The following is a 26,425-nucleotide window of genomic DNA, read 5'->3' on the forward strand; positions in this document are numbered from 1 at the left end:
CCTCACTTCACTCTGGCTCTTCGCTCTTCAATCCATATGATCAATGAAACAGAGCCCCATCATCGTTAACGGCTACCGCCCAAAGACGGTGAGCATTACGGCAGTGCCTTGCTGCCGCTGTACACGCCAGAGGAAATCTGCAGGGTTTCAGACACAAGCTGCAGAATTTCTTCAGGGGCTTGGGGCCAAGATGAGATGCTGAGAACCCACAACGTGAGAGGGCTTAAACAGGTGCAGCGGGTCATGGTGCTCAGCGCCTTTCAGGATCAAGCCCTTTAACATTTTCCACTCGAGCTACATTCCTGTTTTAACCCTCCAAGTGCCGGCATCTACAGCCCCTCTTGCAATCTGGACTGACACCACCTCTATCTACCCCACTTCACCTATGCCTCAGCTACCCAATCTGGAAAATGGGCACAAAACCACTTGCTTTGTAGGGGTGTTCTGAGGCCAAGCGTACCTTCCAGTCTTGGTCCTGCCTTTTCTTTTCAAGAGAGGACTTCTCTCGGTCCTTCGTTTTCTTATAAGCCTTCTTTTCCTCCGCCATCAACAGGCGAGCTATCTCCTAACAGAAAAAATACAAGACCCATGTAAGAGAGCTCTGGCTTTATTTTGATTTCAAGCAAATTGAATGCTTTCCCACTGTGTTTTACAATTACTGCTGTTCTCAGAGGAGCTAGGAATGGTGCTTTTTGCCCACTTCCCATCACGGGCGCTTCGATCCCCCATCTGGCTGGCTGCAGAATGATAGCCGCAAAGCCCCTGGGTTTCGAGTTCACTGTACATCTTATTAGCTGACCTCACCATCGCCAGATTGAGCGGGAAGCTGGACGAAACGGCCAAACCTGCTCTCCCATTCCATTGGCTTTATGGGCACGCCAAGGGGCAAAGCGTCGGCAAAGTTAACAAGTGAAGGGTGAAATCCCGACTCCACTGACGTCAATGGGAAAGGTTCCCTGGACTCCGCGGGGGGCTAGGACTTCACCCGAAGCCCTTGCCAGAAAAGAGGCGACACTGCAGTGATGGGGCAGATTATACACTGCATGCATCGCCCATCGCTGTTGGCTTCTGATTTGGTGGCAGGCCAGTCTGGATCAGGACACCCCCTTTCTGCCCTTTGTTTCTTCCCCCCCTCCCCAAAGGTGGGGTTTCTCTGACAGTCACAGAATCATAGAATACCAGGGTTGGAAGGGACCTCAGGAGGTCATCTAGTCCAACCCCCTGCTCAGAGCAGGACCAATCCCCCTCAGGGCTACTAGAGTCACTCGTACGTGGCCACCATCAGGAGCTGGCAATGGAGGAAAAGGCTGGGCTGCAATCAGGAAATGCAATTTACTGCCCTGAAGTCTCGATAGAGTAAGAAGAGGTGACAAGCAGACAGAGCCCTGCAAGGATGGAGGGATGGGGGCAGTGCCAGAGGGGGGACCTGAGGCAGACAGACATTTCTCATGAACCACCATTCTCAGCCGTTGGGTTCAAATGATTAAACTCTTAGAGGGACAGGGGCTCACCTCATCCTGGGCTACTTGCGCTGCCCTCTTATCAACCTGGTTGGCCTAGAAAAAGAAAAGCAGAACCTGAGACGCCTCGAGTCAAATCGAACAATAGCAAAAACACACTGCTCGGGGCCTGCCTAGAATCACACCGCTCTCTGCTCCCCAAGCACGTCAACCCTCCCCGTGTTTGTCTCGCGAGCCAGGTTAAAGTGACCAACTTGGTTTTTAAAACCCTCCAGAGGTTTTGCTCTAGTCCTCCCCCCGCCCACCCCCAGTCACAACTCATCCTGCTTCCCGCCCCGTCCAATCCCAGTTTCCTGCATGGCTTTTCCCAGCATCAGCGAGAGACACTCCTCCTCTGCACCTTCCATCTTCCCATGCTCCCCTCTTGCATCTGTCTACCTCCTCCGCCCTGTTGCTGATCACCCCTTGGCTCTCCGCCCCGCCTGTGCCCCCTAAGGTGTGTCTGCCTCGGTCATTCCCAGACTCTGCCCAGTGCTCTGGGAAAGACTGGGTGTGCGTGACAGAAACGATACAAAATCAAGTTGCATTTCCTGAAAACTGCGCGAGGTCACTGTTCCGATGCATGGAATAGGACCCAAAGCATTTAGGGACAGGTTTTTAAAAGGTATTTAAACACTTAACTCCCATCGCGCCTAAATACCTTTAAAAATCTGGCCCCTTACATGACAGCTGCCCATTAGCTCTCAACAGCAGCTGACACTGGCCAAGGGGTTAATCCCCCGTCTCTCATTAGTTAATTGTTGCCGTCTCTGCTCACCAGAAGTTCTTCCTCTTGCAGTTTCCTAGCGATCTCTGCATCATACAGCTCCAGGTCCCTACGGGCCACTCGGGGTTTGGCATAAACAGCTTCTTTCGTCCCCCTCGACTTCAATCCTGCAAAACCAGGAGAGAAATCAAATCCCTCAGCTCCCACGCAGCTCTGAATGGGACCACCCCCACCCCCCACCTGCAATAGGCTACTTTCCCAGAGGCCCAAACCGGCTCTGCTCAGAAGGTCCAGAGATCCATTACTGGAGACAGCGATGCAGGAAAAGCCTGTCTGAAATGCTGGGCTCTGCAAAACCAGCCTGGGAGAGGCTCTCGTGAGATTTCTGGCCATTACTGTCCCGATTGGTTCACAAATTCAGCAAGGACAGCCCTTCGTTTGGAAAGAAAATAATTAAACAAAGACTCCTGAATCTCATACAAGGTTCAGTTCTTGTTCTGGGCAGAAAGTGGGGTCAAACCACCCCTATTTTAGATGGTTTCCACAATGGGACATTTTTAGAGCCAGTCCAGACTCCCTTTGCACCAGGTGTTGGAGAGAGAGTGGGAGGAAGCTCAGGGGGTCTCCTCATCCCTGTTGGACCAGATACAAGGATGCTGCACTTAATCAATGAGTCCTATCTTGCTTGCATCTTCAGACGCTGGGCTACAATACTCTGATCTCAGGATCATCCGGCGAGTGCCTCTCTCTGCATCTGAGATCATCCCTCTCTACCCTCAATTCAGCAATTACAGTCTGCTCCAAATTGAATAATCTCTACCTACCGCCGCAGCGCAGACTCTTCCTACATGGACGGAAGGGATTTTCCGTTCATGTAGGTAATCCACCTCTCCCAAGTGACAGTAGCTAGGTCAATGGAAGGATTTTTCCATTAATCCATTAGCCTCATCTACACCAGGGGTTAGGTCGGCGTAGTTACAGCACTCAGGGGCGTGAATTGTACATACCCCTGAGCAATGTTGCTCGACCAATTTAATTTTAAGGTAGACCAGGGCTTAGCCAATCTTTTCCCCCTTCAGAATACAAAGAGGAACGTTTATTTCATTGCTTCCAAGGTCAGAAGGGACCACTGTGATCATCTAGTCTGACCTCCTCGATAACACAGGTCAGAGACCTGCCCCGCAATAATTCGTAGAGCAGAGCTTTTAGAAAAAACACCCGATCTTGATTTAGAAATGGTCAGTGATGGAGAATCCGCCACAACCCTTGCTAAGTAGTTCAGCTGTTAATTACTCGGACTGTTAAAAATTGACACCTTATTTCCAGTCTGAATTTGTCTAGCTTTAACTTCTAGCCATTGGATTACGTCATCCCTGTCTCTGCTGCAGTGAAGAGCCCATTATCAAACATTTGTTCCCTGTGTAGGTACTTACAGACTGTGACCAAGTTGCCCCTTAACCTTCTCTTTGTTAAGCTAAACAGAGCCAATATAGAAAGACAGCAGTAATTTCCATATTACTCCTGCCCACCTGAAGCAGGAACATCCGGCACAAAGCGCCAGCTATAATTAAGGCCCACAGGAAGAGGAGATGAGCTGCTTGGCTATTTTATAGCTTGTATAGCGTGGCTATTTTAATCATTGTGCAGTCACTATACATCCAGTGGGATGCTATGCCATGGTCTCCCAGAGGAATGACTGTGACCCTTATTGATACACACCCCTTATTAATAACTTGCATTTCCAAAAAACCAACTTCTGCAGGAGCTTCTAAAAGAACACAAGACTCACAACACCCTGCAAGGGGGACACGTTGGATCATCTCCACCTTACGGAGAGGGAAGCTGTAGTGTAGAGCAGTTAGGTGACTACTGCAAGCTCCTACTAAGTCTGGGGCAGAGCTGAAGCTAGACCGCAAGTCTCCAAACTCTTGGCTTTTTTCTTTAGCAATGAGACCATCGTCGCTTCGCTGGTACAAGAGGCGTTCGAGTAGGTGTTTAAATTCTAATGGCATATTTGGATTTTTAAAGTGCACTTAATCCGTGGGCTCTACATGCATGTACAGCAGCACACCACAAAATGAACCAGGAAACACTTCTCTAGAAAAAACAAACAAACAGAAATTCTCTCTCTTTGGCAAAAAGCTAAGAGCTTGCACAACAGCTCCGTACCCCGGGGCTCCCATTTAGGGATCTAAACACACAGCTGGACTTTCAAAAACAAGAGCTCCTAAGGGAGGTGGCCAGCAGCCACTGAGGACAGTGGGAACTGCTAGGTGCTGAGCGCTTTTGAAACGCTGTCCCTACAGAGAGCGCACCCCTCACTCTGGGGCCAGAGTCTGCCCTCGTTTAAAACCCCAGTGAACGGAACAGGGTGGCAAGAGCGTGGCTGAGGGCAGAATCTGGCTCATTCAGCTTAGGGTTTGCGTCCCCGGCCTACACTGTTTTTGTTTTGGTGCCAGGAGACTGCGGAGCCGGTAATTATTGTTATTAGTAAAAGGCTGTTTCCACCAGACAGCGGGAGTAGAGTTCATAGCAATTCCGTTTCACCCGCCCACTAGCATATACCAGAAAGAGTCAGAATATGAATAAGGAGGGTCTTATTAAGGAAGGGAGCCATCCTGGTACAGAGAACAAGAGCCAAGACCATTTTCTATCTCTCTAGGTACTTGGGCAGCTCCGATCACCGTCGTGTCCAAAGAGTCGACACAGAACTATCTGTATCACACTGGAGCAGCGGAGACCCGGGAACTTTCCAATGGCATTTCTAACACAAGCCTAGGAAACAAACTGGCCGTCTAGACAGATGGGGCCCAGACAGATATTCTAGACAGGGACCTTGAGAAGAACCAGGACAACCTGACAAATCAGGCTCACACCCCGCATCCTTCGCCCAACCCCCTTTCTCTGTTACCTGGGTCTCGATGGCGGTCTTTGTCCCTTTCCCAGTTCTCAGCGTGGGGGGAGGGAGACGTTCTTGGCCCGTGTCCTGCTCTTTTATAATCGCTCTCCTCACCCCTCCTGTGATCTTGCCTGTGCAATTCCTCTGCGTCACGGAACCTCACTTCACAAGACCCCCTGGGGGACATGCGGTCTTGGCGGTGGGACCTTTGGTTTTCCGGGTTGGATAACCAGCTGCTGCTGTGGTCCTGAGCTGCCTCCAGATCAAGACTGGGAGGTCGCCTCGCTCTCTCCTTGCTCAGTGGCTTCCTGTCTCTCCGCTGCTGGCTTTTGCTATGGCCCCAGGCTGCCTGGTCAGTCTCCAGGTCCAGTTGAAGAGCAGGAGGCCTCCGAGGCCTTTCCTGGCTCAATGGCCTTCTTTCTTTTTGCTCCCAGGTGGCACGTCCCACCTCTGTGCCCAGATCAAGGCTGGGAGGTCTCGGAGGCCTCTCCTGGCTAGTTGGTTTCCTTTCCTGCCGCTCCCAGCTGCTGCTGTGGTCCCAGGCCTTGCATTCAACTGGTCTGTCCAGATCAAGACTGGGAGGTCTCCTGGATTTCTCACGGCTCAGTGGCTTCCTTTCCAAGCTGCTGCTGCGGTCCCAGGGCTCAAAGTCAGCTGTCCTGTCCAGGTCAAGGCTGGGAGGTCTCCGAGGCCTCTCCCGGCTGGCTGGTTTCCGCCGCTCCCTGCTACGTTGGTTACCGTCCCTGGTCTTGCTCAGCAGAGGAGAGCTCTGAGACTCCTCGGCGGCGGGATACTCGCGTTCAGTGGCATTATCAGAAAGAGCCAGGGAGGCTCTTTGGGGTGCTCTCCGTTCACGCGCGTGCCTGTCACCACTCCGGGCTCTGCGGGGCCTCGAGTACTCAGAAACCTGCTGCCTGGAGCTACCCCTCAGATGGTCTGAGCGACGAGGGATGGGACAAACAATGAAGCAGGTTAGTGACACACAAGTTAATGCCGGCGAATAGGGGCGAGCTCACGCAGCATGCGATGGCACAAGCGTGACATGGAATTAGCGGAAAAGGCAGCTCCATATGGAAACAGGTAAGATGGGCAGCACAAACATGCAGGGTCAGAACAGGAGCCTAGGGTACAGGTGGGCAGCTGAGAGTTACACAACACAGTGGGGACCTAATTAAGCAGCTAAACTAGGAGGAGTAAGTGGTGGACGAGGGACTGACATGTTGCAGGTTTGGTTTGCTATGCACACAGCCATCTGGATCCTCATCTAAAGTCTGAGTGCCTGAAAAAACAAGGCTGGGTAACTCGAGAGATGTGGGGGGGCCTCTTGCTGCCGGCTAGGCTGACAAAGAGCATGGGACCAGCCCATTTCACGGTATTTCCTCACTTCCGATTGCTCCTGGACCCAACCAGAACCGGGTTTGCAAAGGGCAGCTTAATGGAGAGGGGTGGAAGGGTGTGGGAGAGGAGAAACGTACTCAGGCCTCCAGAAATGTTTCAGTGTCAGTTCTGAAGAGAGGCTCAGATCGGGTCTCAGGTCTTTCAAAACCCGTTTGCCCAGCCCTAGTTTTAGCCATAAGATTTCAGTAAAGGGGGAAAAGAAGATCATCACTATGTGTTCTCATGTGGGAGGAATAAAGCTCCATGCTGTGAAATTAAGGCAGCTTGGAGACAGGCCAATTCTACCTTTTTATAAGCTCACCCATCACCATGGTATCTGAGCACCTTGCTTGAAAAGTAAACCGAGACTAACAACCCTCCCTTTGGTGAATCAGAAAGCAGGAGGTCTGAGGGCCTTAGTTCCCTCATTAGAGAGCTCAAGTCTAGACTCTAAGTATCACTGTGGAAATTGAAAGGCCAGATGGTACTTGACAAAACTTACACACGGAGTTCAGAAAATGGTTCCTGACCTCAGCAATGTAGTTTTAAAAAAAAAAACATTCCCCTTGGTCGTTTAGCAGATTTGCTTCATCTGAGCTTTCCACGAAGCGGGTGGAAATCCTCTTTGGTTTTGCTTTCACAGTGATAACTAGATACAAATGTTTAACGGTGGGGGAGTTAGACGTGTGCCTGCCCACAATCTTCTGTTCCATTTAATTTCTAAGAAAAGTCACGGGGCAGTGAAGTGCTCCATGCAGCAGTACGGTGCAGCATTCAGCGCACAGCCATGAAAAAGAGTTCACACTAAGCAGAGATGACTGTAAGCAGGATTGCAGCACAATGAAACAGCGAGGGACTTTCCTTCTCCATTGTGGACACAGTTTCATAATAGCTAAGAGAGACAAGGTGGCTGAAGTAATCTCTTTTGTTGGGCCAACTTCTGCTGGTGAGAGAGACAAGCTTTCAAGCTACTCTGAGCTCTTCTTCAGGTCTGGGAAATGTACTCAGAGGGTATGTCTACACTGCAATGAAATACCTGTGGCTGGCCCGGGTCAGCTGACTTGGGCTTCCAGGGCTTGGGCCGTGGGGCGGTAAAATTGCTGTGTAGATGTTCAGGCTTGGCTCTGGGACCCTAAGCCTGGGCTCCGGCCACCTGCGCTGAATATCTACAAAGCAAATTTTTAGCCCCACAGCCCAAACCACACCTGGGCCAGTCACGGCCATGCCCGGAGTCTTTTATTCCAGTGTAGACGTAACCAGTGTCTCACAGGTAAATACAAAGCCCAGGCTTGCCAGGGCTGATTAAGTCTGCTGTGAAAAGTGACAGCTGTATGTTTGTTAATAACACTTTTCACAACAGACTTACTAACGAGCAATAAACAAACTACAATGATTTGGACGTGTATATGCGCATATTTATTTGGTTTTCCTAAAGCTAAATTAAGTATTTCAGGAAAAAGCGTGAGAGCGGCCACCAGCAAGAGTTGGTGGCCGCACTCTGAGGCCACCAAATTTTTTCCTGAGCACCCCTGCTCTATGCTGACGGGAGAGAGCTCGGTTGGCTTAATAACTCCACGTCCGCGACAGGAAGTGCCTATGTCGGCAGGAGAAGCTCTATGGTCGACATAGTGCTGTCCGCTCCGGTGCTTAGGGTGGATTATTCACACCCTTGAGCATTGTAAATTATACCAAAGTAATTTGCAGTGTAGACATAGCCTGAGTACCTTTCCCAGACCTGGAGCAGAGCTCTGGGTAAGCTCAAAAGCTTGTCTCACGCATCAACAGCAGTTGGTCCAATAAAAAAATACCACTTCACCCACCTTGTCTCTCTAATATCCTGCAGCCAACATGGCTACAACGTTGCATAGGATAGCGAAGCTCATTTTAAGGTGATTCTATTGCACATCGTTTGTGTTCTGTTTTAAGGAAAGCACAATTAAACGGTTACTATCCTATGAAACAAGGAGCCAGTCTTGGGGATCAAAACAACTGGGTCTCTTTAAATCATACTGTTTAGAAAAATCTCTTCAAAGCTATAAGAAATGCAGCCTACTGCAAACCAATCTTGAAAGCAAATCTGCGTGACTTCTATACAGGATATATATTGATTTTAAAAACAACAAACAAAAAACCAAGAGCTGAAAGGATGAGTATGGCAGTGTCTGTTAAATGGGGAGTTTTCCTGGACAATTTCAAATGGCGAGTGTTATCTGCAGATGATGGATAGCGGTTTAAAAAAAAAAAATGATCTGGATGATTTACTGAACAGTGATTAGAAATGAAAGGAAAGCCAGAAAGCCGGGAGTCAGTTTCTGCACAACACTAACTAGTGCCTACAACCCAGCATCACCTATGATTAGTTTAACCTTGTCTGCACAGCTCAGGAAAAAAGCAAAAACAAGCCAACCAGCCACCTCTGACAGGGAGAAGAAAGGGAAGGACGGCATGAAATGCTGAAGCTTGGTTGGGAAAGGATTGTTTCGGTGTGGGTAACTCCGCCATGCCAGACAACCTGAGCAGGAGATTTGGTGTCAGTGAATCTTAGGACAGTTAGCTTCCACCCAACCTGCAGTTACTGTGGTGCCCTGCAGTAGATGTAACATAAGCACTCTTAGGGGTTGGTGCCACTTTATCAAACATTAAGAGACTGGTGAATAGGACAATATTTTCCAAGGCATAGATGCTTCCAGGACAGAATCTCTCTTCTTTTGTATTTATTTTTCCTTTTAAAAATAGGGATGGTTCTGAACTAGAATCTCAGATCCACACCCACTCTGAATATGGGGGAAGCTTGGATCCAGATCAGAACACTTTGCAGATAGGACCCACAACACGTGAGGGTAATACAAACCAACAACATTGGGTCCTTATCACCTGGCACTCAGGTACTTCACAGGTGCCAGAGCAACATGCTAGATGCTCTCGGTGCTTCTAGAGAACCCACTACGGTTAGCTATCTAGTTGCTAAATGCAAGGAGAAAAAAGGCCATTATTACTGGATGATTAAGGACCTTCTACCCTGCCCCTCCCATGGTTGGATCATGTTTCTAGACTGTAGATCATGACAGGTGGAAGAAGTCTGGTGGGAGGGAAATGTCACCATGCCATTTTGCAGCCTCCCTTATGATATCCTGCTCTCCAGGCGCATCATGCATGGTGCTGCATATCTTCTTAGCATACAGGTTCAGAGAATCATAGATCTTTTCCATCTCTAACTTGTGCTATGAAATCTTGCTGGGGTGAGAGGATTGGCTAGAGCAAGATTATTCCCCTACAGCATGTCTCCCATTGACTTGCCAAGTCAAATTCTAAAAGCTTCCAGCAGGAGGGGTCCGTCACCACTTTCATTGGGAGAATATTTTGTGTACGGTAGATCTCATCATTCTGATGTTTCCATCTAGTTGCTGCTACGCAGTTTGTGGTATGAACTTTCTGGCCATCCTAAAGCTTATTTCTGACTGAACTTTAACTAAACATTTTACTTGTGAGGGCAGATGAAATATTTAATAATCAGACACAGATCTTAAGGTCATAAATCAGAGGTCTGCTCTTCAACTGTGCAATTCTTGAATCAAAAAATGGCAAATCCTTTCCCAACACACATTTTCAGGAGGAAGAACGTCAGAAAGAACCGCCACCAGCAAATAGAGCAATTTTCACGCTGTTCAATAATTAAACACCCTGATTCTCTCCTGACCTGGAGGGAGGTTGTGTTTGATCATAAAAGCAGGTCCCCAAGGAAAAACAGCCCTGCAGATTACATTCTTTCCATGATTAACAGACCGGAGTGATAATCTTGGTGAAGATGTTCTTTGGAGACCCTCCTGTTTTTCAGTAAGTCATACCAGTTGAATATACTGGTTCTAATGCTGGATACATACCTGATAGGAATTCTGTTTGAAAGGCCACTCCATAGACCAGTTATTCGTTACACACTTACACCACTGCGGTATTTCAGTTGACACCAATCAAAAATGGAAACACGATCCTTAAAATTGCAGTGTCTAAATCACCTTAAGCTTTCTTGTTAGTACACTCCACGTTAATAAATTAGACACATATACTGTCTGCCACATATCATCTTTAAGCACAAGCCGGTTTTACACACATATCGTCCCGACCCTATAACCCATTTTAACGGAACATTAAAATAAAAATGGGAACAAGAGCTTTATCTAATCTCCCGGTTTTAGCCTAGGGCCCAATGAGTCAATAACAAAACCCCAATAGATGTCACTGGGTCGTTAAGCAGAGCAGAAGAAATGAATTTAAACCAAAATCCAGCTCTCCCAGCAGGAGGTCAAACTGCCTAGCTCAGGATCACCGGTACTAGCGTGTGATCCTTGCGCTAGAGAGAGGAAAGGTTACCTCCGTTCTCTGGGTAGTAACTGTCCTCGTGAGCGGTGTGTCCCTGGGGTTCTGGGTAGTGCTTTTTACTTTTCTTTTCCTCCTGCAGTTCCTTCTGCTGTAGGATGCGGGCAATGTCCTAGAGGTGGAGGAGAGACAGAGTCAGGACATTTCCCGAGAGCACTGGGAATTCTCTCTCTCCTTCACTTATTATCACCAAGGAGACAATAAGTCGTAGCTGTGGACGCCTCTCCTGCTATTAGGATGAACAGAATGCCGTAAGTAACAATCCTTCGCATTTCTGAAGGCCCCCATGTAAAGATCCCAATGAGCATCACAGACTGTGAATTCACCCTCGCAACATTCCAGGGATTTAGTTCATTACCCTCAATTTACACAAGGGAAGACGAAGGCACAGGGAGATCAAGCAACAACCTGACCCACATGCTGGCTGGTACACCCCACAGCTCTCTCTTACCAGAGGGAATGAATGAGGGGACTACACGGCTCTGTCCTCCTGTCCTTTGCTTTGGGGACGAGGGATCCTGCAGGACACCCTCTTCCCCATCAACCCCCCAGTGCACAAATAAGCATGCAAGGAGCGAATCAGCATCGTCTGTGCTATGGTGTTCTACTCCCCGCTGTAGTTGTGACTATCTGAATGGGTTAATTTTAGCTACTGCTGGCAGTAAGTATAGATTTTATTTTACACGAGGCCAGTTGTAGGTGCACTGGCGGAGTGGTTAAGGCATTCGGCTACAATCCCGGAGGCCGTGGGCTCGAGTCTCGCTCGTTCTGACGCTGAAAGGCCACCTCCAATTACAAAGTGGGCACCGGCTCCATGGGGACCATGTCGCTCCCTTGCGGATAGTCAGCTGTGAAAATGATGTGCCTTAACCGGTCAGCTTGATGAGCCATTGGCGCAGGGAGCTTTGACTGTTGTAGGTCTGAGCACCGGGCTGGCAGCCAGGAGTTCGAGTCCTATTCCCAGCTCTGATGCAAACTCCCTTGGTAGAGTCAGACAAGACACCGGTGTCTCACTTTTCCCCATCTGTAAAAGGTAGTTCCACCTCCTCACATTCAAATCAGCAGGTCTCCAGCCCTAGCCACATACAGATCTTGCAACTGCTCCTCAAACACCCAATGGAAGCAGAGCTCGAAATGGCGATAGGAGGATTGGAACTGCCACACTGGACCAGAGCTGCGGACCATCAATTCCACTATGCTGCTTGAACAGTGGCCACTGCCTGATGCTTTAGGGGTAGGCGCAAGAAACTCTGAAATAGTCAATCATGGAGTAACCAGCCCAGAGGGGAAGTTTCTTCCTAGCCTGTTAATTACTGGCTGCCTTATGCCTTGAAGCGGGAGGGTTTACACATCCAATCAAAACACCTTTTTTTAAATCCTCATATCAAATGTGTCTGGAGATCTTCTCAATAACTATCTGAATGAACGATCCTTTTTTGAATCCTACACTAAGCTCTTGGCTCAGTATCTTCTTGTGGCAGTGAGTTCCACAGGTAGATTATTAATCATGTAAACTACTATTTCTTGTATTGGGTTTAAATTTGGTGCCTTTCCATTTCACTGAATCCCCTTTATTTTATATTATAAGAATGGCTCAACTCCGGTTGAGTTAACAACCACCCCTCCTCTATTGAGTACAGCAAGTCCATAAATAGATCAACTTAAGCATACTACCTATCAGGCTGGGACAGTCCTGGACTTGTAAATCCATATAAGCTGGTTCTTAGAAAGAGGATTTTCATTAGGAGCACCCGATTCACTTTCTCGATCTACTTTGGGTTGTATATACTTCCACCCATCGCCACAGTATCTGAGTGCCTTCCATCAAACAAAACAATATCAAGAGCGATACCAAAATCCCTGTTTGACCCTTCTCCCTTCTTCAGGGTCAAAGCTCTGCTTTGGTAGCTAGTTGGGTTTTTTTTTTTTCCCTTTCCCTTCTTTTCTTTTTTTTTTTTGGGAGTGGGGCAGGAGAGGGGTTTGGGAATAGAAGGGGGAGTATTTCCATCCTTACAGCCTTCATCATTGTATAGCCATTTGTCATGCCCCCATCACTTTGGTTATGACCATGGCACCTCCCTCACTGGAGGTTTTTAAGAACAGGTTGGACAAACTCCTGTCAGGGATGGTTTAGATAATATTTAGTCCTGCCTCAGTGCAGGGGACTGGACTACATCAGCTACTGAGGTTCCTTCCAGTCCTGCGTTTCTATGACTGTATGCGGAAGGTGCGAGGTGCCCGTTCTGATGTTCGAAGGCGATCACCTGCATTGTCCAGCCCTGAAAGCCGGAATGCCCAAAGCAAGGAAGGCGAGACTGAATTTTCAAGCTCCAGGCTTTCAGGATCCACAACGAGGCTATTAAAAATAAAACCCTCTCTCATACCCACCCACGCGGCAGTGCAAAGCACCTTCCTCTTATCTCACTGCTTTTCCTCCCACTAGCATAGTTCTGGGTTGCGTCACTGCCCAATGCGAGTTGTTTATTAGCACCGGGGTTTCCAGAGGCAGGTATGAACTTGCTTCAAACTGGGTGTTAAATACAGGGACTGCTGTACGTCAAGCACAGAAATGCATCAATGTAACGGCCAAGGGCTGGCGGGAAAGAAACAGGAAAGGGATCTTTAGAAGAAAGGAACAGTGCCTGGTGCAGAGGTGTCAATGCAGCTCACTGGACGGGCAGGAAGACAGCAGGGTCTGCCACTTTCCTCACCAGTTTTCCTTCATGATGATTATTGGGAGGGCGAGACTGTAGTGCCTGCGAAACAACCGGCTGCTTGGGGGTCTGTTCTTTGGGGGACCCCCATGTTCTGCAACTCCCAGGGCAGCCTGATTGCGACAGAGGGATCAGGGCTGGGAGAGGAAAGAGGAACTCAACACTAGATTCTGGTAGCAGGACTGGTGGGAGAAGATGCTGTCTTGGGGCACTGTACATTAAAGGCCAGGACGTGGTGCGCCAAGGCTGATACAAAAGCAGTCGCCAAACTAAACCATGCCTAGTGATAGAGAAAGCTAAAGAAAAATAACATGAGGAATACGTCACGAGGTCCCCCTGGAATCCAGAAAGGCTGAGAATGAACATGGCCAGGCAGGCAGTGCTTATGGTGGGATTCAACATCCCCCATTTTGGAACTGCAGAGAGACGTCCTAACATCCCTGGCACTTGGGCCAAGGTTGCAGACAGCGAGCGGCCATTTTGGCCCCGTGAATCTGCTTTGAACACGGCCGCCCAATGGCACCCGGGACACACCATGATTCAGAGCCAGCGCAGATAAGAAGGGTTTCTCAGGAGAAAAGCACCAAGGTCCTACTCTCTCCATTCCATGTCCATGTCAGCGGGCAAAGACGCTGATACAGCACCGCAGACCACGGTCTCCCTGGCCTCTTCTCTAAATACTCTGCCCTCGTTAGGAGACGCTCCCCCACCTGGAGTGAACCCGATGGGAGAGCTGAGGAGAGAATGGCAGCCTACGGGTTTCTCTGCACGGTGGGTTAGTCCACACCAGAGGGATGGAAATTTCAGTCCACACCAGCGTATGATGCGCCAACTGGCCTGTGGACCCTGCTGGTGTGCAATAAAAGTTCCCTCGTGCAAGTGAACATAGGAGCTACATTAGCACTATGTTAATCTAAACTCCCTAGGTTTTTCTCCATGCCCTAGACTGGAGTTATGAGGCAGCTGAAGGATTTTAGAAATGCCAGTCAGGGAGAGGCAATATGGATTAGTGGCTGAAGCAGACACAGTGAGTCAGAGGACCTGGCTGTTACTGACTCACTGAGACACCACGGCAAATCCTTTCTCCTCTCTGTCCCCATTTTGCAGATGAAGAAACTGAGGACAACAGCTTCTTCCCAAAGGTGCTGTGAGGATTTTGAAGTGCTAGCAGGAAAGGTGCTACGAAACTGCAAAAGTATTGTGGTTATAAACACTTCTGGTAAACACGCCGGAAACGCTTCTATTTCTGCTGTGGCATTGAAGGAGGTACTACTGGGATTTAAATTCACACGTGGGATTTCCATTATATCAGGGTTTAAATCAGCCCTTTACGGTAATCTGCATTGTAGGGCAGGTGGAGGCCCCAAGTGGCATTTACAAAAACATCCTTTTGCCTGGTTGAGTTAACAACCACCCCTCCTCTATTGAGTACAGCAAGTCTATAAATAGATCGACTTAAGCATACTACCTATCGGGCTGGGACAGTCCTGGACTTGTAAATCCATAGAAGCTGGTTCTTAGAAAGAGGATTTTTGACCAGGTAGGCCAAGTGCTTCATTGCAAAACCCTGTGCGACGGACAGCGGCCATGCCCTTAGCACACAGCCACTGCCATCTGCAGCCATAGGACGCTATCAGCGGGACAGGAGTTACCAGATATACTCAGTCAACAATCCACCCTTGTGTACAGTACGAGCATAAACAGTCTGGCACGGCTCCAGTGACTTTATCCACAAAGTCACAGCACAGGCTGCAACAGAACTACTAACTAAAGCCCCATCCTGCAAGCTGGTCTCCAGGAATGGACCCCTTTTATTAGGGACATAGGACACAGGATATTAAGGGGTCTCCTGGGTCACTGAGTCCAGTCCCCTGCTAATACGGGCAGCACCATCATATAATCCTGTTCCTAAACGTCACTGGGGTTCTACCCATGTAGGTCAGCTTTCAGGATCGGGACCCAAATCTGCACAGGCTAAAGAACTCCACTACGTGGTCTGTGTCTGTTCTTGCTTTGCACACGGCGTTATGCAGTCCAATCACAGAGGGCCCAATTCTGCCACCCTGACTCCTGTTGAGAAGCACCTTTCTCCACAAGGAGCCCCCGTGACCCCAATGGGATTCCGGTGGAGCCAGAATCCAGCGTGTGGAATTCTGAACTCCGCCCAATCCATACTACGGGGACGAGTACCATAAATACACCAATATAAATATATGCAAGGGCACTGCTTATCCAGAACATCTTAATAGGGCTCGGGTCTCTCTCCATCCGCTTACCCGGAAAAAAGGCAAGAACCCCAGGTTCAAAGATAGGAGCGGTCGACAGCCATACGTACAGGCTAATCCAGTGTTTAGTTAATTTCACCGACGTTCAGGTACCTCCCATGTGCCAGGGAGAGGGGTGGAGGGAAAGTGACAGACTAGAATAAGATGACAATAATACCCACCACCACCTAGCTCTTACCGGGCACTTTTCATCCCTAAGATTTCAATGTGCTGTACAAAGGAGGCCAGTATTATTATTCCACTTACGATCATTTCATCAGATTGTTAACTGCTGCCCCGACTATGGGCCAGGAGGCACCTGCTGCTTTTAGCTCAGTTCTATTTGTAAAGCCGCGAGGAAGGATGTGGTCTCAGAGAGAGCAGAATACACTGCCCTGGCAAAGCGAAGGGAAGGCTCTGCAGTGCTCCACCCATTGTCCCGCTAGGCAAGTTCACTGCACAAACCCTTTGGTTTGTTAATATCACTTGCTTATTTCCTGAGGGCACGTTCACACCCTCTTCGCTTTTCAGTGCGTGTCTGGGCAGCTGTTGGTCACCTGTTTAGTGTCCTGAGCCGAGATGATGCTTTGGAGTCCAATAAGGCGACAAAAATCAGATTGCCAGCAAGTCTAATTAAAGGGAGAAATTCTGACCTCTGAAGTGCTCCTAGAAACCATGCAGTGGTCAATGCCCTCTGCTAGGTTACAACCCCCCCAAAAAGCAAAAGCCGCTAGCTATCACTTGGCCTTCCTTTAGAGTCTTCATTCCTAGTTCCCCGAGTTAGAAGAGAGACCGCACATCTGTTCCTCTGCAGAGGAGAAGCTGTGCCTCAGAGAATCCTTTTAATAAATAAGGGCACTGCTCCTCGGTTGGCAAGGCAGCTTTTCCCTCGCTCTGTGGCTTCCCCGGATAAATAGCCTGGAAGTTGGGCTCAGCAAAACGATTTCAGTCCAAACCCCTTGGAGAGCATGGACCCCTATGGCCAGACTGTGTTTTCTCATCCATTGGCTGCACTGGAAGCTGTGTGCGGACACCACCCCAGCAGGCGTTCCTTAAGGGATTATGCATCAGACAGGCACAGCACATCCTAGAGTGCAAGGCGACTGACACGGCTCTTGCACGCCTTGAGCACAAGGACTGATTATACCCCATTCTTGCACAGGGGCATAAGGGGCTGCATGAATTCCCCTTGCACAGCCTCTCCCCTCCTGCACATCCACACGGAGCTGGGCATAATCCAGCCCCCACCGGGCAAACACACTCTTCAGCATTGGTTTGGCCAATGGCTGGAATATGCCTGACCTGCTTTAATAAAAAACAGCCCCGCTTCCCCCGCATCTTGAAGGGTTACCTCGTCTTTCTCCTCTTGTCTGCGCCGTTGTTCTGCTTCAATCACCAATTTCACCTGAATTTCCTGAGCTATCTCGCAGTCCTGCCGTTCTCTGGAAGGCAGAAGGAGGAAGAGGTTACACACTTTGGACATCAGCCAGACTGCAGAGCCAGAGGAGAAGAAAGGTACAATGGACTCCAAGCCCAGCATTATTATTTATTCTTTGTACTACTGTACCACCTGGGACTCCTATCATGCAAGGTGCTGTACAAACACAGAACAAAGATATAGGATGTCGGCTTTTTGGGCCGGGGACTAAGTGCAAGACACAAGACAGACAGCCGGAGAGTACCAGGAAACAAGGGACAGCATTGGTTGGCATGAGAGGCAGTGGTCCCCAGCACACCAACGGTCCAATCATCGTCAAGTGTTTTTGCAGGCATCATGGCGAAGGAGAGTTTTGAGGGAGGAGGAGGAAGCTGCTTTGTGGATGTTTTGGGGTGGGGGGGGCTCCTCCCAAGCAGGAGGGGCTGCAAGGAAGAAAGCATGAAGGCGTTTGAAAATGTAACAGCCGGGCAGCACAGGACGATCATAGTAGAGCATCGACTGCAAAAGAGAGAGGATAGGCAGGGCAGGGCCTTGAAAGCGACAAGTGGCTTGTTTGCTGCCATAGAGAATGGGGAGCCAGTGGAGGGGTGACAGGGTGAGAGTTGCAGGTTAGGAAAACGATCTTTGCAGCAGCATTCTGAATGGATGCGAGCGGGACTAGACTGCATTTGTCAAGGCCAGAGAGAAGGATGTTGCAGTAGCGGAGGTGCGAGATGACAAGCGCCTGGACAAGACTTTTAGCTGAACGGATGGCTAGAAAAGGTCACATCTTAGAGACGGTGGTGCTGATTCTTTCTGTGTGATTTGGACAGAGTGTGGATGCGAGGACCTAGAGTGAGATCGGAGTTGAAGAGGACACTGTGGTTCTGGGCTGAGTGACAAGTGGGGTGGTGGTGCTGGCCACAGAGATCGAGAAAGGAGGCAGCAGAAAGGGTTTGGCAAAGGGGCACAGCGATTGGGGCTCGGTTTTAGGCATGTTCAACTTGAGCTGGCAGCTAGACATCCCCAAAAGGAAGTCAGAGAGACAGGCTGAGATTTCAGTTTGGACTGAAGGAGACAAGTCTGCAGTAGACAGGTAGATTTGCAAGTTATCAGCACAGAGATGGTAGCTGAATTTGTGTTTGCAGATGAGGTTATCCAGAGATCTGGTGTAGAGGGAGAAGAGAAGGAGATGAAGGACAGAACCTAAATCACTAAGAAAGAATTTTAAACTCTCATCGATTTTCCATTGTTACTGAGGTTTGCATCTCTCTGCATTTCACTCAGCTCAGGCAGTGAGACTAGCTTGATACGAGGCACTTGCGTGTCTGGTCCCCTTCACTTTCCAGTTCTCCTGCACTAGCAACATTTGAATTCACAATTGAGTGGGTGTGAAACTTTCCTTCTGGAGCCCTCAAATGCAGGTGAGCTCACCCGGCTCCAAGCATGGATCATGGTTTGGTCTTGGGCAAACCTGATCTAAGCAGGGATTTGCAGTCTCAAGTGAATCCCATGCAAAACTGCTGCCCAACAGGCTACAATGGCGGCGGAGGAAGTGTCTCTCTCTCTCTCTAACATTCTGGATCCTTTAGGACCAGAACCTCAGAGGACACGGCACGGATCTAGGAAGAATAAACCTAAAGGGTCAGATCCTGAGAGGTACCGAGTGCCTGCAATCCCCCTTGACATCTCTGAGCAGAGCTGAGGGGCTCCATTCACCAATGCCAGGCAAACTCCTAAATGTGAAAAACACCCCTTCCCGCAGATGGCTAAGAGACTGCAGCACCGCTAATCACTTCCCCGAGCTTGGCTGTGTGGGAATGAAAAAAAAAAAAAAGACACAAAAGCGTTTTCTTGCTCCTGATGAGAGTCTCTTGGAATGCAATATACTAAGCTGTTTACTAACCATTGAGTTGCACCAATGGGTTATACTTTCTCTTTCATTGTTTGGCTGGTAATAACTGGGAACTTGGATTAATTGCTTGATGGAGGCATGTCTTTTAAAACTTTTAATGTAGTAAAGATGTTTCCATTTTAATTTAAGTGAACTTCATCCCCCTACAAGTCAAGTGGAAGCAGCAGGTGCCAATACCTCCGGACATCAATTGTCCTTCATCCGCAGATTTTCAGAACAAAGCCCAGTGGTTCTGGCTAATGCTTCCCGGGTCTATACTCCATTTTCACTGCATTACTTTTAAAAATCTGTTTCATGAAAATACTTCTGTTCATATTAGCTCTGGCAAATAATTGGAACAGGGTAGTGTGGCACAAAGAGAAAGGGTGGGGAAGAGATCAAATCAATTTAAAATGGTCCCTTTAACAGATGCTTCGTGGGATGGGGAGCAATCCCGTGAAACGCAAAATTACATACCAGCTCAGGGTGGGTGGGTGTGGGTGTCCTTGCATTTATCTTCCCCCAGTTCTTCCTAACTTTGGAAATCTAGGATTTAAAAAACCCTCAGAAAGCTAGGATAGTCAAATATTGATTTCTTAAGAGATTGTCCGCTCCTGCTTCCTTACTCCCCAATCCCCTTCCAATGGGAAATCCTCCAGGTTTAGCTGTGGTGGTGAAGTCGTTCTCTAGACAGGAAAGAGGCAGCAGGAGCTCACAGAGGATTAAGAAAGCGAGATCCCGTTGCACACCCATCACGTCCCCGGCCTTGCACATCTCTTCTGGCAGAGAGGCTAGAGTACAGGAGTGGAACTGCGGCTGACGTGATGCTTTTCCAACCTTTAGCAGGAAGCTTCAGCCGTTCTGCCAGCAGAGCAGCTCGCTGGGTCCCAACAGCATCAAAACCTGCTGAGAAACGGGGCTAGTCGGCAAATAAGGATGTTCGCTGCAGACGGTAATGTGAACCTCGTGCGCACACACACGCTCAGGCAATTTACATGTTCAGAGGAGATAGCGGCTAGAAAAATAAGTATGTATTTTATACACACATACATTCACTCTTCCTTCGCCTCTATTCAGCCAAAGTGATTTAGGGGCATCAAAACCGACAGGGTGAACAGGGAGTTAAACGCTTAGGTCAGAGAGTGATTTATGTTCGTCCAGGCACGAAGTGAAACCCTTGCTTTCCTCGGAGAGATTTTTATCTAAGATTAAGGAAAACAAGAGAAAAAAAAAAATCAAGTCTCCATGGGAGAGGGCGAGTCGCCTCTGAAACATGCTGCATCTCAAAACAGCGTCTGCCTCCACAAACTCCTAAAACCTGACGGCACAGTGCAGAGGGAGCAAAGTCAGAAGATCCACTACTCAGTAGCACAAACACTCCCGATGGGAACATGCCGATATCGGCAACTCTTATAACAGGGGGATTCAGCACAATACATGGCCTTTTTGTAGCCCTTTATATGCTCGAAGCTACGCCAAACATTCGCCACCAGTGACGGGGGTGACTAAGTTTCCTCACTTCACAGACAGGCCAAATGAGACAAAGGAAAATGACCTGCCCGAGGCCAGGGGGTGAATCAGTTGGCAGAGCCAAGATTAGAACCCACAGCCACAGCTGGGTGAAATTTTTCGGCCGGAAAACGTTTTTCAACCATAAAAAGCAGATCCGAGTGGACTAACCACGCTACCTGCCATAAGCTAGGGATCCAGTTAGAGCTTACAGACATTGATTTGTATTCCGTACAGGGGAGAGAGGAACAGGAGCACAAGAAGAGCAAAAAGGTGGACTGTCCCTGGCACAGACTCTGTTTGCTAATGATCAGCTGAAAACAGCAGCTCAGAGGGCAGCGACCCTGTGAAAAAAGCACTTGCGCGACTCCACCCCCCACTCACATGTCTTTGTAGCGCTTCTGGATTTGGGCCCGTGCTTTCAGATCCTCCTCTTCCTGCAGCTGCTTGGCCACCTGCAGGTCATGTTGCACCAGGCGGTTGCGCTGAACGTTTGTTGCCAAGTGATGTTCAACTGGAAAGAAACGGAAGAGGAATGTCAGTATCAACATTGGTATGTAAATGGACAGGCGGGCTTCAAAGAGGGTGTGGTTTGCATCAGGGAAATGCCAGGCAGCACCTGAAATGATGGGAGGGGTTCTCCCGCGGGCGTAGGTCATTCACCTCCTTGAGAGGGTGTAGCTAGGTCAATGGAAGAATTCCATCCGTCTATACCGAGGGTTCAGTTGGCTTAACTATGTCGCTCAGGTGTGGGGGTCGATGTAACTTTTTAGCATAGACCCGGCCTAAGTAAAGGGAAGCAGGTTTTGAACTGGGACAGCCTCAATTCGTTACAGTGCCTTTTTACCATATTGAAAGGGCTACTTATGTCCATTCCAAAATGAGATCTGCTCATCTTAGGGTTCGCCACAGAGCTCAACACGATCCTTATTAGATCAACCTCTTCATTTTCACTACAGAAGAAATTGTAAATAGCCATAACGTGATTGGCTCGCTAGAGTCATTCCTGCCCCAAACTCAGAGCTGCAACGAGCAACTAAGTAACAGATAAAGCAACTGGACAACATCGAGGTAAAAAGGACGCCCAAGATTTCCAGGACCCAGCCTGAGACATCTTAAAGAGGCCTGATTTTCAACGGACAGGTGCTCAACACTTCTGAAAATCAGACTCCTTTAAGGTGCCTCGGGCTGGTCACCTAAAACTTGAGGCTTCTGAACTCTTTAGGCACTTTTGAAAATCTGGGCCAATATTTTAAAAACAAAAACACACCACTGGTGTAAAGTTTTACCAGAACCACCTTAAAGAGATTTAGGCCCAAAGAGATCACTTCACCCACCACTCAAATGCAGCCATCGCTGGGGTTTAGCATGGCAGCTGTTTAAGAGTGCGCAGCAATTGTTAACGGTAGGAAGAATGATCTGACTCCAATTCAAAGTAGAGTTTTTGTTAGCAACACTGATCTCGTAAGGGGATAGAACACCCAACAGCAAAACATGTAAATCCCTTATAGAAAACCCACCGTTGCTCCAGTGACTTTTCTGCCCTCTGCTTCCCTGTCTCTGCACTTTGGACCCTGCTGGGACAGAGTCAATGCAAACCGACAGACACGAGACACTTACTCTCCTGCTCCTGCAGGCTGTGAGCGAGGGTGTGATCCTCCAGCACGGCGAAGTCTCGGCACACTGCGTGGGGGAAGGAGAGCGGCAGAGGGTCAATGCCAGGAACACAAAGGGGAGCATGGGGAAGACAAACAGTTGCAAATAAATCGGAGAGAATCTCCCCCACCCCCACCTTCTGAGCTTTCCTTTCCCACTCAGTGAGTAGTTTTAGCATGCACTTCCTTCTCTTGTCCTCACCTTCAGCCCCTATCCATTCCACTGCCTGCATCTCTGCTCACGTTTCTTATGACATCCTGCCCGGCCCAGGCTTTCAACACAGCCAGCTCCAAGCATTCGAGAACCAGGAGACAGATGCAAAAAGGGAGATTCATCGCGCTCTTTGTATTGGTCTTCTGGCTTTTGCACCTTTTGGGGGTCACATGTGCAAACTTGTTCTCTGCAACCATGTGCTAAAAGCTGAGATTCTGTTGCGTTCACTTAACTTCAGCGTTCAAAGGCTTAAGACAAACAACGAACGTGTGAGACTCACCATAAAACCACGAAATGTACAAGGGGTAAGGTCAGACTAATGTCCACTGGTGACTCCTTGGAACTGACTGGGTGGGGTCCAACCACGTGGCATTAATTGATTATTTTCACTCAGTGCCCCAGAGGAGGGCAGGAAACAGTAATAATAAACAGCCCTCTCCAAGTCAGTGAGAATATGCTCTTTATTAGGGTTACCATACGTCCTCTTTTTCCCGGACATGTCCGGCTTTTCGGCAGTCAAACCCCCGTCCGGGGGGAATTGCCAAAAAGCCGAACATGTCTGGGAAAATGGCGGCTCTGCTCCTCCCCGACTCTTCGGCTCTGTTTAAGAGCCGGGCTGCCCGAGCGCTACCGGCTTCGGGCAGCCCCCGTGCCTCCAGACCCTGCGCCGCCGGAGCCCGGGAGGGGAAGTGCCCGGCTAGGGGCGCAGGGTCCGGAGGCATAGGGGCTGCCCAAAGCCCGAGTGCTACCGGCTTCACGGTTTGCCGGACAGCCTCCAGACCCTGCGCCCCCGGCTGGGCGCTTCCCCTCCCGGGCTCCAGCTGCGCTGGGGAAGCGCTGGCTGGGGGCGCAGGGTCTGGGGGCTGCCCAACCAGAAACTGCTCCCGGCTGGCCGGGGAGTGCTGTAGGGGGGGTGCCAGATTTCTCCCTGCTCCCTCCCAGCCGAGGAACATGGGGAGGGGAAGAAGTGACGCACAGATACTGCTCAACCTCCCTCCCTCCCCCCGCAAGTTTCTCCATGTCCCCCAGGGGTGCAGGGGTTAGGGATGAAGGGTTGAGGACATGAGGGACCAGGGGAGCCCACAGGGGCTAGTAGCGCTAAAATAAATTCACTCAGGGTGCCATTTTCCCCTAAGGCCGGCCCTGCCTGGCTCCAACTCTCCAACCCTGTGGGGAGGTTTGTTGGTTTGTTTACAAAAACTCAACATTGTCTGTGGAAAAAATTGACAGAAAAGATTGGGGGGGGGGGGCGGCGAGAGAGTGAAAGGGTTGAAGGATTTAAGATTTCAGCAGGAAAAAACCAACCCATTTTCCAACCAGCTGTACTCAGCACCCTGAAGGATCAGGCCTAGGAGTGCGGGCTCCCATGGAAAACAACGGCAAAACTTTCAGTAAGTGCAGGATCAGGTCCTTAGCACAAGAATAAGGCAGCTCTCAGTATAAATTCTTTAAAAAGGAACTAAGAATGGCCTGGAGACAAACTAAACAGGAAGAGGTTCACTCCGCCTCCCTCCGGCTCCAGTCTGGGAGGAACATGTTTTGCATGTCACAGCTTTGGAAATGCCTGACACTTTCACACTTCGAATTTCAAAGAGATGCTATTTCCACAGCATGGGAAAACACTAGGGTTTATTTTTAACTTGTTATGCTAGCCAGCAGAGTAGTAACACACACTCTTTCTCTCATACATACACACACACACACACACACACACACACACACTTCAGTCTCTCCATAGTATGTATGTGCCAACATCTGTATGAACTGAAAATAAACTGACTTGTGCCCCCAACCATGCAAAACATGGGCCCAATCCTGCAGGTCTTCCATGCACTGGGTATCAATCCAGATTAGTGGGAGTTACATGCAGGACAGCTTGCAAAATCAAGGAGAGAGAATTATAGTACTTTGATTTTTCTGACAGGCCAATGCGATGGACAGTAAGACGCAGAAGAGGAATCTCTTATATTTATATAGTGCTACCATTCCAAGGAATCATAACTATAGCTGGGGAAAACATTTTCAGTGAATAGCAAATTTTCCAGAAGATGCATTTTTCAGGGCTGTTTCCGAAACTACACAGAATTCTATCCAAATGTATGAGAAAGTTTCAGATGAAAAAAAGAACAAAAATATTAAAACAAACAGTTTGTTTCAGCCATGTAGATATGAAAAGCTTTGATTTTCATTTTGAAACTTAGCTTAATTTAAAGGATGCAAAATACCTGAACAAAAAATGTAAAACTGGGGGGGAAATTAAAATATAAAAAAAAAGTGTGTCATTTGGGGTTGAACAAACACATTTTGTTAGATTCAAAAGGGTGAGACAGCCCTCCCCAGAAAAATCAGTTTTGGTTTTAACCGAATTATTTTTCATTTCATCCTCTGAACTGAAGAAAAGTCAATCATTCACACAGCAATAACCACAGCAAACTTTCTAAACCGCTTCGCCCAACACTGCAATGCTGTCACTTCCCGGGTGGAAGTGGCCACTGCTTCCCGAGGATAGCAACAGTTCAGAATAGTTTTGAAGAGGAAGTGGTACACACCTAATACCACAAGGGGACAGGAATAGTTTGGCTGGATGTTTCATCTGTAAGCCAAATCCAGACAGGGGTGCTAGAACTACGGGTGTTTCTGCACCCCTGGCTTGAAGTAGTAACAACAAACATCAAATACCGAGTGGGCTTTGGATCAGGCCCTGAGTAAGAGTGAGAGTCAGGTGACGAGGACAAGGGTTACAGCAGTAAGATCCCATGGTGACTCACTTTACATGTATTCCACTCTGGATGATTCAATTATGGATTTTTTTTTTTAATAGCAGTAACAAAAATGAAGGAAGATGATACAAAAACACTGACTAATGTTAACTGCCCACAGGAAACAAGTCATGTATAAATAAACAAAATCTTTCTCTAGCTTCCCAGTTGGCCAGCTGACTGCAAAAAGCCCAGTACAATCTCGACTGGCAACGGATGCGCAGGGGAGGCCCAGGACTGGAATAGCAGGGGCTGTGTGTGTAGGAGGAAGCAAACCCTGCACAGTCTGTCAGCTCAGTCCCTCATTTTCATATGCACTAAATATACATTAAATTCACAAACATCTGCAAAGCAGCAATCCTGCAGCACTGAACCATCTATCAGAGGATTTCCAAGCACTTCACAAACACTAGAGAAATAAGCCACATAGCTTTAGTCTATTCACTACACAATTGAGTAAATTATTTAGTCTGCAGAACAGAAAAGTGAGAGGGGATTTGATAGCTGCCTTCAACTACCTGAAAGGGGGTTCCAAAGGGGATGGATCTAGACTGTTCTCAGTGGTGGAAGATGACAGAACAAGAAGCAATGGTCTCAAGTTGCAGTGAGGGAGGTCTAGGTTGGATATTAGGAAACACTATTTCACTAGGAGGGTGGTGAAGCACTGGAATGGGTTCCCTAGGGAGGTGGTAGAATCTCCATCCTTAGAGGTTTTTAATGACCGGCTTGACAAAGCCCTGGCTGGGATGATTTAGTTGGGGTTGGTCCTGCTTTGAGCCGGGGGTTGGACTATTCTATGAAATCAAGAGACAGAACAAATAAACAACAGGCCCAAGTCTTTAGTTCTATGCTCTATAGATCCTTATACCACACTCATCACCGTAAGCAGTGTTGCCAACTCTCACGATAAGTAATGTTTTCCTTAAAGCCCCAGCTCCTGGAGTCAAGTAGATAGGTGAGGATTTCAGCCTTGTTTCTTAAAGAAAAAGTAAGTTTCCAACCCTCGTGGCTGTGGAGAAAGCTTCAAAACGTGACCCCAGTGCACCCTAAAGGATCAAAAAGCAGGAGGCAAATAACAAGAACCCCAAATCTATTATTATTACATAATCTCATGATTTGAGAT

At 48.5% G+C, this 26,425-nt stretch overlaps 1 protein-coding gene across 2 annotated transcripts in view; it reads right to left on the reverse strand.

The window, feature by feature from the left end:
- Positions 1-26,425, reverse strand: part of CCDC50 (coiled-coil domain containing 50) — a 54,519-nt gene that overhangs the window by 9,983 nt on the left and 18,111 nt on the right. Inside the window, exons 2-9 of one of the 2 annotated variants that reach the window (XM_042843860.2) lie at positions 22,295-22,357; positions 21,059-21,188; positions 17,206-17,296; positions 10,871-10,988; positions 5,138-6,061; positions 2,278-2,393; positions 1,512-1,556; positions 461-565 (exon numbers count right to left, since the gene is read on the reverse strand). In XM_042843860.2, the coding sequence (XP_042699794.2) occupies positions 461-565; positions 1,512-1,556; positions 2,278-2,393; positions 5,138-6,061; positions 10,871-10,988; positions 17,206-17,296; positions 21,059-21,188; positions 22,295-22,357 (1,592 nt within the window). The remainder of the gene's footprint in view (positions 1-460; positions 566-1,511; positions 1,557-2,277; positions 2,394-5,137; positions 6,062-10,870; positions 10,989-17,205; positions 17,297-21,058; positions 21,189-22,294; positions 22,358-26,425) is intronic. The other variant, XM_005308073.5, reaches the window with a different exon arrangement.

This window comes from Chrysemys picta, chromosome 9 (assembly GCF_011386835.1).
Source record: "Chrysemys picta bellii isolate R12L10 chromosome 9, ASM1138683v2, whole genome shotgun sequence".
NCBI classification, from domain to species: Eukaryota; Metazoa; Chordata; order Testudines; family Emydidae; genus Chrysemys; species Chrysemys picta.